Raw genomic sequence first — 20,114 nt, 5'->3', positions numbered from 1 at the left:
GACCCTCTGATACCCAGATAGCCTCTCATAATCTGTAGATCTCTCATACCCGGAGAGCCTCTCATACCTAGAGTGCCTTTTATACCCAGAGACCCTCTCACACCCGCAAACCTCTCATACTCGAAGAGCCTCTCATACCCAGAGAGCCTCTCAAACCCAGGGAGCCTATCATACTCGAAGAGCCCCCATACTCGGAGAGCCTCTTATATCCACACAACTCTCATACCCAGAGACCCTCTCATACGTCCAAACCTCTCATACACGAAGAGCCTCTCATACCAAGAAAGCCTCTCATAACCCGCAGACATCTCATACCCGGAGACACTCTCATACCCGTAGATCTCTCATACCTGGGGACCCTCTCATACATGTAAACCTGTCATACCCAGAGAGCCTCTCATACTCGGAAGACCTCTCATGCCCGGAGACCCTCTCAAAAATCTTACATAGCAAAAACTTCCCGAGGAGTTAAAATCCTCTCATACCCAGAGAGCCTATCATACCCGGTGACCCTCTCATACCCGTAGACCTCTCATACCCGGAGACCCACTACAAAATATGAAAATGAAAAGCCTGCCCGAGGAACTAAAAGCCTCTCATACCCGGAAAGCCTCTCTTACCCACAAACCTCTCATGTCCGAAGACCCTCTCAAATGCGTAAACCTCTCATACCTGGAGAACGTCTCATACCCAGAAGACCTCTCATACCCAGAGACGCTCACCAAAATTTGACAAAGAAAAGCCTGCTCGAGGAGCTAAAAGCCTCTCATACCCGGAGACCCTCTCATACCCGCATACCTCTCATACCCGGAGACCCCTTCATACGCAAAAAACTCTCATACCCGCAGACCTCTCATACCCGTAGAGCCTTTCATACTCGGAGAGCCTCTCATACCCGCATACCTCTCATAGCTGGAGACCCTCTCATACGTGCAAACCTCTCATACCCAAAGAGCCTCTCATAACCCACAGACCTCACATACCCAGAGAGCCTCTCATACCTGAAGATCCTCTTATACTCGGGGATCCTATCATATATTCATACCCAGAGAGCCTCTCATATCCATATACCTCTCATACTTGGATACCCTCTCATACGCGCAAACATTTCATACCCGGAGACCACTCAAACCCAAGGAGCCTGCCCGAGGAGATAAAAGCCTTCATGAGGAGCTAAAAGCCTGTCTGAGGAGCTAAACGCCTCATATACCTGGAAAGTCTCTCATACCAGGAGAGCCTCACATACCCGGAGACCCTCTCATAACCGCAAAACTCTCATACTCGAAGACCCTCTCATACACGCAAACCTCTCATACATAGAGTGTAACGCCCGTAGATCCGGGCTAGTCAATTTAGAGATAATAGGGGTCAAAAACGACTTTTTGACAAAAGATTATTTAGAATAAATAATATTAACCAAGTTGTAGAATATGTCTCAAAGGTTTCGTACATATAAAGAGCGCCAAAATTCGAATTATAACGAAGAAGTTATGACCCGTCGAAGTTTAGCGACAGAACCGGCACGACACCGCGAATACGTAAATAGTGAATTTATGATAGAGCGACTTTTAGCATTAGTAATCTAAATGAAATTCGTAGAATATGTTAACCTGAGAACGTCCATCAAAAGAACGCCCAAATCTGACTTCGTATGAGGAAGTTATGATTTTTCGAAGTTTCGGCTTAGCGCTGTACAACCTGAAGTTCAAGTATTAGATCGAACGGTTTTTAGCCGACACAACCTAAACGAGAATCGAAGATCTCATTATTAGTAGCGTAACAATAAAAAGACAGACGAAAATGGACATCGGATGAAGATGTTATGAGATTTTAACGGAACAATCCTGTCCCGGTCTGTTAAAAATGTAACTTTAAAAATAAAGTTAAAATTAGCCGATGGAGTCTAAACGAAATTTGTAGAGTACGTCTCCACCTACGCGTGGATATAAATAACGTCAAAAACAGAGTTCGTATGAACGATTTACAAATTATAATAGCATATTTACGTATTAAAATAAAGTATAAATCATATATACATACACATATATATACGTATGTATATATCATCAGAAATGTATCGACGATGCGGTCATTATAAGACTAATGTTGAGTTCTTTCGACATTAGTTTAGTACAAATATCATTAAATCTATTTAAAATAGTATTATAAAGGGGTGTTTAGTTGTTTATATAACTATAAGATCATTAAGTAATTATGGAGGGTAGTTTTTGTAAATTCAATTACTATAAATAAGAGGCTTGGGCTCTCATATTTCTTGCACCATTCTCTTGATTCAAGAGTCTTTCTCTCCTTATCCCCCGAGCATTTCGGTCTCCCGTGATTCAACTTCTCTTTCTGTAGGTTTAGTATAGTAAGGTGAACGCTGAAGCGCTGCACGAATCTTTCTTAGAAAGATTCAGCGACGAATTTCTGCCCCTGCAGAGCCCGACTCTTAGCTAAAATCTCTTTGTAAGTAAGTTATGTTTACCCTATTTTAAATATAGTTTATATTTAAAATTAGTATTGTTATTATAAATTTATAATAAATATTTAAGTTATTATTATGACTTATATAAGTTTTGTTATAATATCTTTTTAACTACTCACGGTACAGGGAATCTGGTTGAAAGGGCCGCATAGGGTTGTTGGATTTCAGAAATGCTATACGCCAAAATGTTCCTACCCTCCGATTTTTTATGTCTAGCCCCTGTCTGTACATAGTGGTTGGAAAATAGTGTTTAAACGCTTATATAATAATAATAATAATAATAATAATAATAATAATAATAATAATAATAATAATAATAATAATAATAATAATAATAATAAGATAATAATTAGTCACGGTAAATATTAGACTAAAATCCAGTGGTAATAATATTAGGTTTCGTCGAAGGAAATTATTTTAAAGTAAACGAAGCGTTGTCCGAGTACCGAGTCACCACCTTCTCAGGTGAGTGCATAGTTACTTTCATCTTACACATAGATATGAAGTATTTTATATAAACTACGTGCTATGTGTGCATATTATCTGAATACTTGTTGTCTATGCTGGATGAACGTTTTTTATACATGTTTTAAATGATTTGAACTGTATACATATTTTAAATATACAGGTATGTTGGGTATGAGATGGTTAGATGAATGATGAGAGATAAAAGATGATGTGAGTAAACATTGGCAGCTATAGACTTAGTGCCTAACAAATAACATCGGCAGCTATGGACTTAGTGCCTATTGGACAAACACTGGTAGCTATGGACTTAGTACCTGTTAGGAATTGGTAGCTATGGACTTAGTACCTATTAGATAAACACTGGTAGCTATGGATTTAGTACCCAGCAACTATGGAATTAGTGCTTTACGAACGAGCATTGACAGCTATGGATTTAGTGTCAGTCCTATAACTCTGGAAGCAAAGGACTTCAGAATGAACGAATGCAGGATAGATGACTCTTAGGATAGATCCTTAAGAGTAAAGAAGATGATGGGGATGGGTAATTGGGTAATTGGGTCGATTGTTTGATTGTTTAAACATAATAATTATATTATTGCGGGATGAAAACCCTATGTACTCACCAGGTTTCCCAACCTGACCCACTCAGTTTATTTATATTACAGGTGTTGAGATGAAGTCACATTACACTAAGAGATTAAAAAGATGTAGATCACTAGTGTAAATAAATGTAAGTTCTGTTTATACTTATGTTTCTGTATTGACGATGACATCCCAAATGTTTTAAAACGAATTAAAAATACTTTTCTTTAGAAATGCTTTGATAATGTATTTATCATGTTTTACTGGGAACAAATTCCGCAACATTTTTATTAAAAGAGGCACTCTGATTTTTATAAAGCATAAACAAAATCGGTCTTTTCTGGCCGTGAAAATGGGGATGTCACACAGAGAGCCTCTCATACCCGGAAAGCCTCTCATACCTGGAGAGCCTCACATACCCGCAAACCTCTCATACCTAGAGACCCTCTCATACGCGTAAACCTCTCATAACCGAAGAGCCTTTCATACCCGGAGAGCCTCTCATAACCCGCATACATCTCATACCCAGAGAGCCTCTTGTACTCGGAGACCCGCTCATACCTGCATATCTCTTATACCCGGAGACCCTCTCATACGTGTAAACCTCTCATATCCGGAGAGCCTCTCATACTCGGAAGACCTCGCATACTCGGAGACCCTCTCAAAAACCTGACAAAGAAAAGCCTACTCGAGGAGCTAAAAGCCTTTCATACCCGGAGACCCTCTCATTCCCGCATACCCTCTCATATGCACAAACCTCTCATACCCGGAGAGCCTCTCATAACCCGCACACCTCTCATACTCAGTGAACCTATCATACTTGGAGACCCTCTCATACCCGCAGACCTATCATACCTGGAGACCTTCTCATACACGCAAACCTCTCATACCCGGAGAGCCTCTCATACCGGCAAAGCCTCTCATAACCGGACAACCTCTCATATCCGTAGACCTCTCATACCCGGAAACCCTCTCATAAGCGCAAACCTCTCATACATGGAGAGCCTATCATAACCATCATACATTTCATAGTCTGAGGAGGCTGCCCGAGGAGCTAAAAGCCTGCCCAAGGAGCTAAAAGCCTCTGATACCTGGAGACCCATTCACACTCGAAGAACCTCTCGTACCTGGAGACCCTCTCATACCCGAAGACCTCTCATACGCGAAAACCTCTCATACCCGGAGAGCCTCGCCTACCCGGAGAGCCTCTCACACCCGCAAACCTCTTATACTCGGAGACCCTCTCATACGCGCAAACCTCTCATACCCAAAGAGCCTCTCATAACCTGTAGACCTCTCATACTCGAGGAGCCTGACCGAGGGGCTAAAATCCTCTCATACCCGGAGAGCCTCTCATACCCAGAGAGCATCTCATACCCAAAGACCCTCTCATAACCGCAGACCTCTCATACCCGGAGACCCTCTCATACCCGCAGACCTCTCATACCCGGAGACCCTCTCATACATGTAAACCTCTCATACCAGAAAATCCTCTCATACCCATAGAGCCTCTCATACCCGGAGAGCCTTTAATAAATCGCAGACCTCTCATACTCTGAGGAGCCTGCATGAGGAGCTAAAAGCCTTCCCGAGGAGCTAAAAGCCTGCTCAAGGAGCTAAAAGTCTCTCATACCCGGAGAGCATCTCAGACCTGGAGACCCTCTCATTCCCGGAGACCCTCTCATATTCTCATACCTCTCATACCTGCAGACCTCTCATACGCATAAACATCTCATACTTGGAGAGCCTCTCCTACCCGGAGAGCCTCTCATACCCGCATACCTCTCATACCTGCGAAACTTCTCATTCGAGCAAACCTCTCATACCCGGAGAGCCTCTCATAATCCGCAGACCTCTCATACCCGAAGAGCGTTCCCAAGTAGCTAAAAGCCTCTAATACCCAGAGAGATTATCATACACGGAGACCCTCTCATACCCGTAAATCTCTCATACCCGGAGTGCCTCTAATACACGCAAACCTCTCATATATGAGTGTAACACTCAAAAGCAGGTATGACCTTATAGCCTTGAAGTATCTTGTTATTGGCATAAGAGACCATTAAGTACGTTGGGCATACTTAAGAGTACGCTTAACGTACTTGGTGAGGAAGAACATGGAGGAGCAGCACGTACGTTGGACTTACCAGGAGTATGATGGGTGTACGTGCCAGCATGTTCAAACCCTAAAAATCGGACTTGAGGCCTATATAAACATCCTTAACTCATTTGAACATCACCTTTGACAGCCTACTTCATCTTCAAACGTCCTTGAAAACCCTAATATCATTTGTGAGTGTAGCTTGAGCTTTAATAGTGCATTAGTGGTTCTTTTAGTGTTCATCCAAGAAGAGGAAGTTGCCAAGGAAGCTTGGAGTGTCACTTGGCTTCAAGAATCTGATTATTGTTGACCTTGAGGAGTTTCTGGAGGTATAAAGCTTGTACCTTTTCATTTTAATCACTAGATCTAGCTAGGGTTTCTAGTCTTGTCCCTTTATTTGATCTTGGACCCTTTTCTTGTGAGTTAACCAACTCCAGAGGAAGGAGATGACAGATTTGAGGTCCCTTAGTCCTTTTCCCACATAAAAATGGAGTCTTGGTGAGATTTTTGACTTCATGCATGGGTTAAGAGCTTCAAAATGGTCTTTATGAGGGTGTTGGGATCATTTGAGACATGCAAAGGCATAAAGTTGCCAACTTTATGCCTTGGGTCGTCTTAGTAGTCCTAGATCTGACTTATGGACGTAAAAGGATCGAGCATTAAGCACTTAATGGAAAAAGTGCTTAATATGTTGGTACGTCGGGTGTAGATCTGCGTACGCCACGCGTAAGTCCCCGAGCCCCAGTACGCTATGCGTACCAGGGTGGTACGCTGATCGTACGCGTTGCAGACGGGCTTGGACCTGTTTTGGGCTTTTGGGCTATTGGGCCTTACTTGGTTATTAGTCTTCGATTGCATTCTGTAAATTGTGGGTCATTTCATCTGTTATGGACATTGGATATATTGATTGGGTTTTAATGGGCCAAGAGGCCCATTAATGATACTGAACTTAGACTTTGGGCCCATTAGCAAGGAAGGGATAATTGGGCCTCATGAAGGGGTTGGAGTTTGGGTTTCTTTTGACTAAGTAAGGCCCTGACATTAATTTAGTGCTATTATTCAGCACGGGAGGTTTCAGACTGTTAGGAGAGTAGCTTTTGTATTTTAGAGGACAGAGGAGAGTCTTCTCACCATACCTATGGGTCTAAGGCACCAAGGTCGGCCTATTATGTGATTATGGTATATGTGCTAGTCATTATGTGTTTTGATATGCTATGTGGTTGTATGTTCTGCATGGAAGACCCCTGGGGGAGTCCGATGCATTGGGTGTAAGACCATGTGGGGTGGCCCATGGCATCCCTAGGTAAAGACCATGTGGGGTAGCCCATGACATTGGATGTAAGACCATGTGGGGTAGCCCATGGCATTCCCTCAGGTTTTATGTATGCATAGCTTATATGATGTGTTTGTAGCTTAATTGCTAATGGGTTATGAGTATATGATTGTGTGTGGTATGCTCGGGGGAACTCATTAAGCTTTTCAGCTTACCGTTTGTGGATTTGTTTTAGGTACTTTGGAGCCCAAGGGCAAGGGCAAGGCGTGATGATGTGGCGTGCACTATATCTCTCTTTCACTTATATGAATCGGGGACACTCTGGTGTTTTCTTTTAAATAAATTGTAATGAATGTGGATTTGAAAACAATTAAGATTGGGGCTTTATGATCTATGCAAAAATGATTGACTAATTAATATGTAATAAATTCTTTGTCAAAATTGGGTCGTTACAAGTTGGTATCAGAGCCTTGGTTTGAGGGATTCGGGCACACCATTGGGTGTTTCAGGACTCAAACTAAGGAAATGGTAAAATGGTTTAAAAAAAATAATAACATAAAAAGGGTTTTAAAAGAAACGAAAAGATGAGAGTGCAACGCACGTGATCAGTTGAGCCAAGTAAGTAGTTCCCCAATATGATTAGTTGTGTTATGCTGATGTTGAGTTGTGTTGATTATGAACTTGTTATGTGTATGTTTTTTAAATTTATATACGGTTAGAAACTTATAGCCTCAGAATGACTGGGTTAGCCTTATTTTCTATTCCTTTTTGGATGTGATCTTAGGGTAGAATCTTTTATTCGAAAGTCTATTTGATCCTTTTTGTGTATAATTTCCATGCATAAAGGCAACCTGTTGCAATTAATTTGATATATTCGAGTAGGGTGAATCTTAGGACAACCTGAGATCGTTATTGCGGTAGTTGTGGGTTATGGTTTAGTTGTGGGTCAAGTTGGAGTTAGCCGGTAGGGCAGTGGGGCAAGGTACAGGTAGGTGTGGAAGGTAGTATTGGGCCCGTATTATTGGAAGCACATGACCTGTACCCGAACCAGTGTCAGATCTGATGAATTCAACGAGGACCGGTGTGCGAAGCCCCCCCTCCCCCCCCCCCCCCCCCCCCGCTTTTTGTATATAAAATCCTGATCATTGTAACTTATAACATTCCAGTTCAGCATGGTGGTGATACGATTTGGAGCAGGAGGATCAAGATCGGGATCTGGATCTGGGGCTGGGTCAGGCGACCCCATTGATGTCTTTGATAAGAGGTTGCGCGATCTCATTGCAACCCAGGTTACCAGGGGCATCCTTGACTCTACCCTAGTCATTTTTGGGACAGTCAAGGAGGGTATTATGGAGATTATGGAGGAGAGGTTCAGGACATTTAGGGCTGAGATGGCGGCGGGTCAGTTGAGGGCCCGAACTCCCTCGTTTCGGGAGTTCAAGGCGTGTGGAGCACCAGAGTTCTTCGGGGTTAGGGACCCCATGTGACAACCCGAAATTTATTCCGTCATTTTTAAACCCTCCTTCCGTTAATAAGCCTCGCTTTATTAAACTGTCTGTTAACCTTTTGGATTGGTTAATTAATTTGGGATTTTTATAATGACTTAGTAAGGGCTAAAACAAATTAGAAACACCCTCATTAATCCCTTGAAAAGTTTTAGTTTCAACCAAGTCAAAATACGACCATTTAATCGGGTGCGGCCAAAAAGCCCCGTTTAACGTCAGTATCGGGTAGATTTCCACTGAGCCCTAACTCAAACCCCTATATAAGGGTGATTGGAGTCCATTTGAGACTTTCCACTCTCTCTCTCTACACACTCTCTCTACAACTTGTTTTCGATCCAAAAACGCCCATTCCGAGCCCCAAACTAGTAAGTAATCTATCCTAACTTGTTGTGTAGCTTAGTTAACATGCAAATTCGTGTTTAAGACATCAAATAGGGGCCAAATCATGTGTTTACGGCCCAAGAACACTCTTGGAACGTAAACACCCATAAGTGGGGTTTTGAAGCCCCAAAACCCTTCCAAATCACTCCTAGGGCTTAGATATGACTTGTGGACTTACACCTTCGAGCTTAGAACACTAAAACGTTGCATTTTGGAGAGTAAACATGATTTTACGGCCCAAGAACACTCTTGGACCGTAAACCCCTCTTCATAGGCCGTGAACACCCTTTAAGGTGTTAGAATTGCCCTCAAACACCTCCTATGGCTTGGGAAAATGTCTAGAAGCAACCCCCATTGAAGTAAAGGCATTAAACATCAATTAAACCAAGGATTTAGGAGTTTACGGCCGTAAACCCCCCTAGGATTGGTCCATGGGCCGTAAACTCCCAAAAGGAGGCCAAATGATGCCCTAACTTCTTCATTTGACTTGGAAAAATGCATAAAACTTTATTCTCTACCATTTAAGACCTCAAAACACAAAAGGAAGGGGCTAGTAGGAGCTTACGGCAGTAAACTCCATGTTTACTGCCGTAAACTCCCAAAAATGGTCCATGTGAGGCCTTAAACCCTTCATAAGCCCTAGATTTGAGCCTAGCATAATTTCACAAGTGATATAAGACCTTTTAGCATCCAAGAGCACACCACCCATGAGTTTACGGCCGTAAACTCATGGGGATATGGTCTTAGGGCTGTAAACTCTATAAAGAGTTTACTCTTGAAGAGTAAACTCCCTAACTAGACCATACACCCCCTTATTTGCAACCCAATAGCCTCCTAGCACTTGACCAAAGTGTTTTCCGCTGATTAGGATGCGTATACGTCTTTAATTAGTATTATAATTTCTAATTGTATGTAAAGATATGTCATCATATGTTAATAGGTCACTAAGTGTGTTCAAGTCTTCACTTGACACCGAGCACCCTACCGACACCTCCATCCGATCCACTTACAACAGGTGAGTTCGTACCCCTGAATTAACCTTTTAAATGTTTTTACATGCTTTTATGAGGGGGAATATAAGTTAAAACATGCTAGTTATCATATCAATCATATGTGATTAATAACCCGCATGCACAAGGATTTATCACACTTTCAGTTGTTTTACCAAGTATAATACTATAGATGGTTTTCCGAAACGTCTTTGCTTGTTAAATCTTTTCTCAAATTATTTCTCGTGCTGTATGTTTTACTTCTACACCAGTTACAGTAGTGTTTTAAACAAAGGTTTTCTTTAGTTATTTTGTGTTATCAAAGTATAAAACGTGTTTATAAACAGTTTTCAAAGCTTGTTCTACATAACGATATCAAGTCGTAAATTCTTATTTTTAAAGGTTTTCTAAAAGGTTTTACCAAAGTTTTCTTCTATACTTCTATACTTCTGTTTTGTTAAATGCATGCCTATACTTGTATAGTTATATAAATAATGTTTAAAAGACTTAGGAAAGCTAGTTGGCCCTATTTCCTTTTCCTCGTTGGGATGTGGTCTGGTGGGTATCGGATATCCGTCCGAAGGTCATTTAAACATTAATTATATATCATGTATACACGTATAGACATAAAGGTTTACATCGGCCAGTTCATTTCCCTTGGATAGCAAGGGCATCCTTCCATTCATCATTCATAAATCAGAGACACTAGTAACTATTATATGAATAGTTAGGAGGTTCTATTCACTCTTTCTAGTACGGGAATTCCACAGGAGTCAGTTCATACGCGAGTCTATATCATTTCTCCAACGCCTCTAATAGAATTCAGAATACGAGATGCATCTTCAAGAAATGGATCTCCCCGTCGTCGAGTTGGTAACCAGAGTCTCCTGTAGGGAGAGCGGGTATTGTGTGTATAGATCTATACGGGACTGACACTCCCGCACCCTGACTGCTAGCTACAGTCCACGGCCTACCAAGCCAAGGGATGACAAATGTCAATTTATTCCGACGCTTGCAGGGCGTCAAGTACTCTAGTGTCAATCAGTATGGTTACGAGTATCTCCATGTTTACCTTAGAATTCATGGCCTTAAGGTAACGAGAATCAAACACTGTATTCTTGAAACAAACCCACTTAGGATTTTCCCTTTGTTTTAGACCTTGCTAGCTGTATCTTTCATTTGATACTATCTGGGGTTTGTGTTTCTTGGTTTTAGACCTTGCTAGCTGTATCTTTCATTTGATACTGTCTGGGGTCTGTGTTTCTTTGTTTTAGACCTTGCTAGCCGTATCGTACATTGGATACCGTCTGGGGTCTGTGTTTCCTTTTGTTAGACTGAGCCAGGCGTATCATTCATTCGATGCTCTCTTGGAGTCTATGATTTCTTTTGCCTTAGTCAGCAGTATTTTCTGCTGAGGCATATGTTATTTTCCCTAATGTTTTTACTAGTGATATTCTCCTACTTTCTTTAAAGTCAAATACCGTATTTTGGTAATGATAGTATTTCAGGGAAAGCTTCTCTTTAAAACATAACACTGCCCAGGAAGGGCTTGATATCGCTTCCCCCCCTCCCCTTTGGGCAAAAGGAACATATAAACTTTGACTTATATTCTTGTACTATTTACTTATCAAATCACACACGACAATACGTTTTATAACATCAAGTTACTGATGCGTTTACGCATTATTAATGCACAACCAACTTGTAAACAACAACTCGTATATCTCAGTTTAAAGATTATATGATATTATCGTCTCATAATTACTCGTGATAAATTCCATGAAGTAATTCTATGAGCATGGGTTTAATCCAATACTTAAATCCCCATTTCAGAAGTACTCATGAACGTTGCAGCAAACCATTTCTATATCTAAACACTTAGGCAATCTACAAGCCAATTCATGACAGTCTTAATTCACTACTTACTTCCAAAGTATGATCGAATGTAGATGTTTTAAATAATCCAATTATTCGGGAAGTAAAACATGCAAAAGTGAAACACAATGATAAACAATTGACAAAGACAGTAAAAAATACTTATAAACAAATATCCATTTATTTAATCATAAAATATCAATTACATTTATTTTTTAGAAGTTTCTAAATATCTATCTAATCACTAAAATTAATATCATCCTTCAGACCAATGCTCCTTGCATGCTGAACGTGCTTAATCTTACTTGGACCCTTTGTGAGGGGATCGGCAGGATTCACTTATGATGATATGCTCTTAACGACGAGATGTCCTTCTTTTACTCGATGTCTGATGAAATGATATTTTATGTCGATATGCCTAAATCTTCCATGATCTATTGGTTCCATGGCCAAGGTAACCGCTCCTTCATTATCGTAGAAAATATCCATCGGCTCCTTAATGGTTGGCACAACTCCAAGGTCTCCAATGAAGTTCTTCAACCATATAGCTTCCTTTGACGCTTCGCTCGCAACTATATACTCTGATTCACGTGTTGAATCAGCTACGGTATCTTGCTTGAAACTTTTCCAAGTTACTGTCGCTCCATTAAGGGTAAACACCCAGCCTGACTGAGAGCGGAAGTTGTCTCTGTCTTTCTGAAAGCTCGCATTGCTATACACAACAACTCTTAAGTCATCACTGCCACCAAGCATAAGGACCCAGTCCTTAGCCCTTCGCAGATACTTAAGAATGTTCTTAACCATTATCCGATGAGCTTTACCTGAGTTTCCCTGATATCGACTAAGCATGATCAAAGCAAAATCCACGTCAGGGCGAGTACATGTCATATCATACATGATTGAGCCAACGACGGAAGCATATGGAACTCGACTCATCTCTGCTATCTCTGCATCTGTACTCGAACTCTGAGTCTTACTCAGCTTGGTATTACTCTGGACAAGTAACTCTCCCTTCTTTGAAACGTTTTAGCACCTTATCCAAATACGTGCTTTGACTAAGTCCAATTAGTCTTCTACTCTTATTCCTCAAAATCCTTATTCCCAGAATATAGGCAGCCTCTCCCAGATCCTTCATAGCGAAACACTTTCCAAGCCAGGACTTAACTGATGGGTTTTCGTCATAAGACATCCTATGTGCTCATACAAACCCTAAAGCTCGGATCTAGGTTTCTCTATTGTACATACTTTGAATCCAAGACTTAGAACCCTAATACTAGCATATGGAAATCAGAACTCACATGTAAATAGGTTTAAGAACATACCTTGATTGTTATATAGCAATAACAATCCAATTCCTCCTTGAATTGACCTTGGAAAGCAGAGAGTCACAAGTGTCACTCCTCTAATGGCTTACAAACACCATAAGCAAGTGGAGAAGGTATAAGGAGAGAGGAGGTAGGTTAGAATTCGTATTTAGGACCTCTTGGGAAGGGATACCCGAATTCATAACCCTAGGGGTGTTTATATAGGTGTAGAGATAGGGTTTCAGTCATTATCCTTATCTAGTTGCTTATCCACCAAGCAACCAATAAGATAATCCTTGAATCCTTATCATACTCGAATTCTAAGGCTCTATATCCTTAAATTCGTCCAACCTAATAATAAGATAACTCTTACCTTATTTTGTAACTATCACATAATTACAATTCAGCCCCTCTAGTTTAATTAATTACACTTGATCACAAAATTAATTCTTAATTAACTATTGACCAATATTAATTAAACAAATATGATTTCTCCTTTAATATATTATTCTTATAACATATTAATAAATCATATTATCCTCTCTCTCTTCATTCATTTCTCCAATCAAGTTGCTTTGGTGAAGGCAACCCAAAAGGACCATGCACCATCGGGTCAAGTACATACCAAAATAGTTATGGACTTAGACACTAATCCAACAGTCTCCCACTTGGATAAGTCTAATAACTATTCTGCATATGACTTCGGATCCCGATCTGCAATCGTAGCTTTCCAAAGCCGCTGTCAACTCTGATCCTATCAGATACGCGTGTCCTTAGATAAGGGATCATATATTCCTCCATTCTAGATATCGTATGAGATATGATTTCAAATCATTCTCTTTGTACTTCTTCTCGATTTCTGATTTATGACGACTAACTAACTGAACAAATCAAATTAGCCCTAGCCCGGCCGAGCATTTACGTTTGTCATCACTAAACCATCGAGGGGCCCAAAGATATTGCTTTTATCCTACTTTGAATAAAAGGAACAGATAAACTTTGATACAATGCTTGCTTGTACTCACGCACCGAATCACACACAACAATATGTTTTATAACACCAAGTTACTGGTGCGTTTATATATTATCAATGTGTAACCGATTTGCAAGATACAACTCACACATCTCGGTTTCAAGAATATAAGATGTTATCGTCTCACCAATCACTCGTGATACAATCCATGGAGTGATCTAAGTGAGCGTGGGTCTAATCCAATGCTCAAATCTCATTCATAAGCACTCATGAACGTTGCAGCAAACATTTGCTTATGTCTAATACTCTTTTAGACAATCCACACACCAATTCATGACAGTCTTTATTCATATCTACTTCCAACATATGAACGACTGTGGCCCGTTTGAATAATTCGATTATTCTTAATAAACTCAATTATTCTGGAAGTCAAAACATGCAAATGTGAAACACAAGAATAATACTAATCCCATATGGCCTCAAACCTTTGAGTATAAATAAAACACCTTTTATTTATCACCATATTGATTACTCATTATTTTTCGTTTCGGGTAATCAACTTCTTACTTGAATTCCAACACTTGTCTCATGCTCCTAGCATGCACACAATGTTTACCTATGGTTCTTACTTTGTGAAATAGATCACATTGAACACATTTCCAATCCTTCTCATTTCACAACTCCAAATCCGTTCTTCATAACTTAAAGAATATCAAATTCTTGCTACTTATAGAATATGCTAGATTCTAACATTCTATGCAACTATCCTTTCGTAATGTCACTGCACCAAAGTCACAAAGACTATTGCCAATGATATTACAAAGTCTTCTATCGTAGATTGTTACAAGACAATTCCATAGATGTGATGTCTCTCACTTAAAGTACTTTCTTGGAACATCCTTTTGCATAGAAGTTTCTAATCTAGTCATAGATTTCTCAATATTCAATTCCCAATATGGACACACTTCCATATGTTCCATATGTTCCATATGACAACTCATTCTTAATAGAATCTTATCTATTTGTAATGATATCGATATGGTCCATCCAATATGGAAACATTTCCATATTTTCCAATACTATACTTCCAACTACTCACAAGCGACCAATCCTCGTCGAACTTTGGATTGTCCCTTGATAGTTGTTTAATTGTTTTAGTTAAAACCAATTCTTGTCCTTTTTCCCTCTAAATGCGCTAGACATTTGGAAAATTTTAGAATGGTCAAACATTAAAGCATTTGCAATCGATCCTATACCCGAAGCGTATGGGACACGACGCATAATGTTTTATTTGCTATGTTCTCAAAATTCGAATATTGAAGAGGGATGCCGTAATCATAATCGAAATTTTAAGAACACACTTTGTACCTTTGACTAAATTTTATTAACATTTCTCAACCTAAACCTTTAGATTTGAAATGAAGCATAATATTCTCTCCCTTAATTATAGCAAAACAACCTTTCAACTCTTACAACTTTGCAAAGTATGACTCTTGTTTTCTATAATTAATATTGCTAACCTTGCAATACTTTTCTTAATAATCATACAATCATAACTTTTATGCTCCCACTATCATGATGATTATTATAAAACATAACACTTATGCTCCCACTAGCTTCGACATGTATTCATAAACATCTTAACTTTCAGAAAACAATGCTTATTGAATTTCTTAAGTTCATGTTTCTAATACTTAGTGCTCTGATAATCTTTTATCAAGGATTCTTTATACACCTTTGCCTTCGATAGTTCATATGTGTGTCTAAACAATTAAGACTAATTGCCAAATCTCACAATTCAAATTATGGAAAGGGATGTCGTAACCATAATTGAATTCGAGAATGCAATTTTACAATCACTATCTTCTTAAAATCTGTCTTAGTGAAAGAATTTCCTCACAATCATTTTCATGAAGGAGGAAATCTTATGACACTTAGATTTAAACAGTGTATTTGTTCCTATCCATGTGAATTTGTCAAAACCAAAGTTTACGACAAATTCAAACTCTTATGGATCGAACTTTCTTGATCTCGATTTCTTGCCTTTATGGTAGCACAGCTGCCCACCATGTCTTCCAAGTAGTTAAGCAGCTCACCCTTTCCTATCAATGTACCTTTCATTGATTAAGGTGCTTTGCCTTTTATGCGTTCAAAATGAGAACTCATAGAACTCACATGCATAATTAACTTGATTGGATTGGCACAGAATCAAAATAATGTCAACACGATAGGTTGTAAACCTCAACTCGTGTGCTAGTGATGATCGATAAGGTTTATTTGATTTGTTCTTGAAACCTTTCAAGATCATTAAGACTCCCACTGACTCCTTGACATATAAGATTCTCTTGTCAAAAACCATTTCTTGACAAACAAATATTCAAGAGTTAGTGTAGCTTTTATCAAAACTCTTCATAAATTGGTCCTAGTTGGTCTTTGTCTTATCCAAGACATCACAACTTTCCACATTTGATGAATGTTTCAAACCTTCTTAAGACTTTTCACTCAATGTCACAATCTTAACTTTAAGACTTGTTATTGGAACGAAGTATGATTGACTTATTGATTTAACGATTTCTTCAATTCTTTGATTCCTCTTCTTGGACATACAATTGTATTAAGAATCACTTAGAGGATCAATTGAGATATGGTTCTTAATCATTAAGACCTATCATAAAGCATAAAAGGTACTCTCCCTTCATCTTAGAATGGAAAAACTTTTATCTTTCTGCCTACTTGATTCTTCTTATTCGTTCTGCTATTGATCTAAACCCTTTAATCAATTCAGTATTACACTTAATCTTGTAAGTATAATCATATTTACTAAACCTTTAGTAAATCATGACGAATATCTTTGTTACTCTTATGGTGGACTTGATCAACACGCAACTTTGTGTGCTCGATCTCTTAGTCCTTCACTTGACACTTTGTCAACGAATCAGTCCAATTTCCAAATATGAAATTTCTCATTCATCGTGCAACCAAGTTGCATGATTCCAAGTTTCTATCCAATTGAAACTTTGGGCGATGAGAAACTCTCCCTATTTGGTAAATTCTTGACATTTCCATAAATAGCATAACTAAGAATCATATCCATTCGTTGTAGAAATATTCGAACATCAATTTTCATAACGATTTCATTGTAAGGAAATAAATAAATAAATAAGTCAAACAAAATTTATTTTATTTATAAAAGCAGCGGAAAAAATTTGTCCTTACAATGCAAAATCCATTGAAAACTATGTACAAAAGAAAATTTCTAACAACTCTATCATAACTTTCTAAGCTCAAAATTTAATCTTCAGGTCCATGCGATCGAGATCCATCTCTTGTGATTAGATTCATCTTGCTCTCTTATCAAGCTTCCTTTCTTTTCACCGACCCTACAAAACACTCAAATGTAATCTTATTACATCATGTATTAAGAATCAATGAATAGGAACTTAATGGAGTTAGATAGTGGATTTTTTTTTTTTTTTTTTTACCTAAAGCGTAGTCATACCTTTGACTCTCCCATCTCTTAGATCTCTTAGGTAATTAGGGCAACTTCGTCTCCAATGCCCCTTCTCTTGGCAATAAAAGCAAATTGACTCTTTTGGAATAACACATGGAACTACTTCAGACATCGCCTTTCTCTTATGATCAAACTTTTCGATCATTGCATGTCTTTCATTGCCATTGTCTATATCCATAGAGGTCTTGAAGGCAGATTCACCAATCAACTTTGCTTTTCTATTGCGCCAAACCATTGCTGATTCGGCAGCAATAAGCATATAGGTGAGATCTATAAGGGTCACGTTGTGGTTCGTCATATAGTACTCTCTTACGAACTCACTATATGAGTTGGGAAGTGACTGAAGAACCCAATCAACAGCCATCTCTTCACTAACAACGGATCCCATCATTCTTAGTCTATCAATGCGCGACTTCGTCCCTAGGACGTGTGCACACACCGACTTTCCTTCTTTATGTTTACTTGCCAAAAGGGCTTGAGTGATATTGAACCTTTCAATTTTACAATCTTGTAGGTTAGGGAGAATAATTGGAGGAGGAGGAGGAAGTGAAGCATGATTTCTTGATCCTCGATCGAATCGTGGAATATCATCTTCATGTGGAAAGCTTGTTCCACGGGATTTGGGAAAACCATAGTTGTCGAACTTTGACATCTACAATACGGGAGAAAACGAATTCAAGTTAGTTGATTGATTGGGTCCTTAGTAAATCACCCAAATGAGATACTAAGGCTAGGACCCAACACAATATTCCACAACTCGGGAGAGGGATGCCGTAACCCAAATTGCAGAACATGTGAAGGTAAGTGAATGACGATTCACTAATTTCCACCATGAAAAACGAAAATTATTTTTAAGTTTTAAATCTATGAAAACTCCTAGATCCTTTGAGATTCATTGAACTTTCAATGGCATGTTTAAATCTCGATATGCCCCTCTTGTTTGTGACTGGGATGCCGAGGATCACAAAGCGGGTGTGAATAACCATGCAAACTACATGGTGCCCTCACATGTTACAGTCACCTATTCGATGTGCCGGTAAACCACACACGCTCCACCAAACTGTGACAAACATTGAGTCACCCTTTGCTACCTTTGCTTAGACCCATTTAGTGTGCCGGTTAACCACACACGCTCCACTAACGTCTTCGCAAGGGCACAAAGTGTAATTTCATGGAATTGCATCAATTCACTTTTGCCTAAGTAACTAAGATTGGGAATTTTGAAAACATTTAGTTACTTTTATAATTCATTATACTTGTAATGGAAGGTTTTGTCCTATCCTACCCGTTCGGCTAACGACCCTCCACTAGTCAAGAGTGCGGTGGGTAAGAGTGGATACCCATTCAATCGCCATTTTATAGGCAATTTCCTTAAACACCCCTTATAGACCAGCTTCGTGAATGAGGCCTACTAACGGTAAGACTGACATTTACTCATACATATATATAATGTTAGACTTTTAATGTTATATATATAGTATAGGGTGTATTTTACACTTTTAAAATATTAGGTGGTTCAATTTAACAATTATACTTTTAATTTACTTAAATTGTAAACCTAAACTTTTATGGATTTATTAAACCTCTTTAATTAAACACCTTAATTAGTTAATAAAACCATAAGGGTGTGATTTGAACTTTTTCAAAACTATACTTGAGTTTTAGAATTTAACATTCCTAATTAAACTTTTAATCAACTTTTAAATTCCAAAACTTGAGGGCAAGTTTTGAAACATTTCAACACATTAGGGATTAGAATTTAAATATGCATCAAAATTAAACTATTTAATCAAAATTTAAATTCCAAAACTTGAGGGCAAGTTTTGAAACCTTTTTCAAAACATTAGTAAGCCTTGAAGCTGACTCAACGTGACTTCCTTTTTCTTCAAATGATAAGTCAATTTAAACTGATCATAAAAACTAGGCAATGAGTGCAAGACTATATCGATAGCCAATTCTTCATCGAAATTCACGTTAAGTTTCTGTAAACGATCCACATTGCGTTGCAGGTGGGTCGTGACAGACTCTCCGTCCTTCATCTTGGTGATTATGAGTGAATTGACTATTTTATACCTTTCTTGAAGTGATCTTTGATGGTACTTCTCCATCAATTCCTTGCACGTCTCATAAGGCCAAGAGTCCTCATAAAACAATTGTAGCTCAGGAGTCATAGTTGCCACCATGATGTACGACACTTTGGTCACGTCTTTGCAGTGGGCTCTATACTCAGCTATTTCGTCAGGAGTATCTTTAGATTCATCTATCTCATTCAGCTCTTTGTCGAGGACATATTCCTTGTCCTCGAGTCGCAAGGCCATCCTAATGTTGTGCATCCAATCATTAAAGTTGGAGCCATTGAATGTAACCTTGGCATAAATGCTCAAGAGTGAGAAGGTGTTCAATGAGTTGTTGTTGTTGTTGGAGGAGTTAGAAGCATTGTTGGAGGTTAACATCTACAAAAGAAGAAAGACAAAAATTTTATTAGATAAGGAAATCCTTAATATAACACCTAAATGAAATATTAAGGCTAGGATCCAACTAAATAATTCACAATTCAGAAGAGGGATGTTGTAATCTAATTGCAAATTATTTAAAGGTAGGTAAATGACGATTTACCAATTTCACCATGAAAAACGAAATTTAAACGAATTAAGTTTTAAATAAAAT

The 20,114-nt window shown here is 38.9% G+C and overlaps 1 protein-coding gene across 1 annotated transcript; it reads right to left on the bottom strand.

Moving 5' to 3' along the window:
- Window positions 1-19,282: 19,282 nt before the first annotated feature.
- Window positions 19,283-19,900, bottom strand: LOC145063701 (uncharacterized). The gene has a single exon (XM_079011292.1). The coding sequence runs from the start codon at window positions 19,898-19,900 to the stop codon at window positions 19,283-19,285; it is 618 nt and encodes a 205-aa protein (XP_078867418.1).
- Between the last annotated feature and the right edge of the window lie 214 nt (window positions 19,901-20,114).

This window comes from Lactuca serriola, chromosome 7 (assembly GCF_051521515.1).
Source record: "Lactuca serriola cultivar US96UC23 chromosome 7, Lser_US96UC23_V15, whole genome shotgun sequence".
Lineage (NCBI taxonomy): Eukaryota > Viridiplantae > Streptophyta > Magnoliopsida > Asterales > Asteraceae > Lactuca > Lactuca serriola.
This window is presented reverse-complemented; position numbering and strand designations above follow the sequence as displayed.

Coding starts and splice junctions, on each gene's coding strand:
- LOC145063701 (XM_079011292.1), bottom strand. CDS start 19,900: ATGTTAACCTCCAACAATGCTTCTAACTCCTCCAACAACAACAACAAC.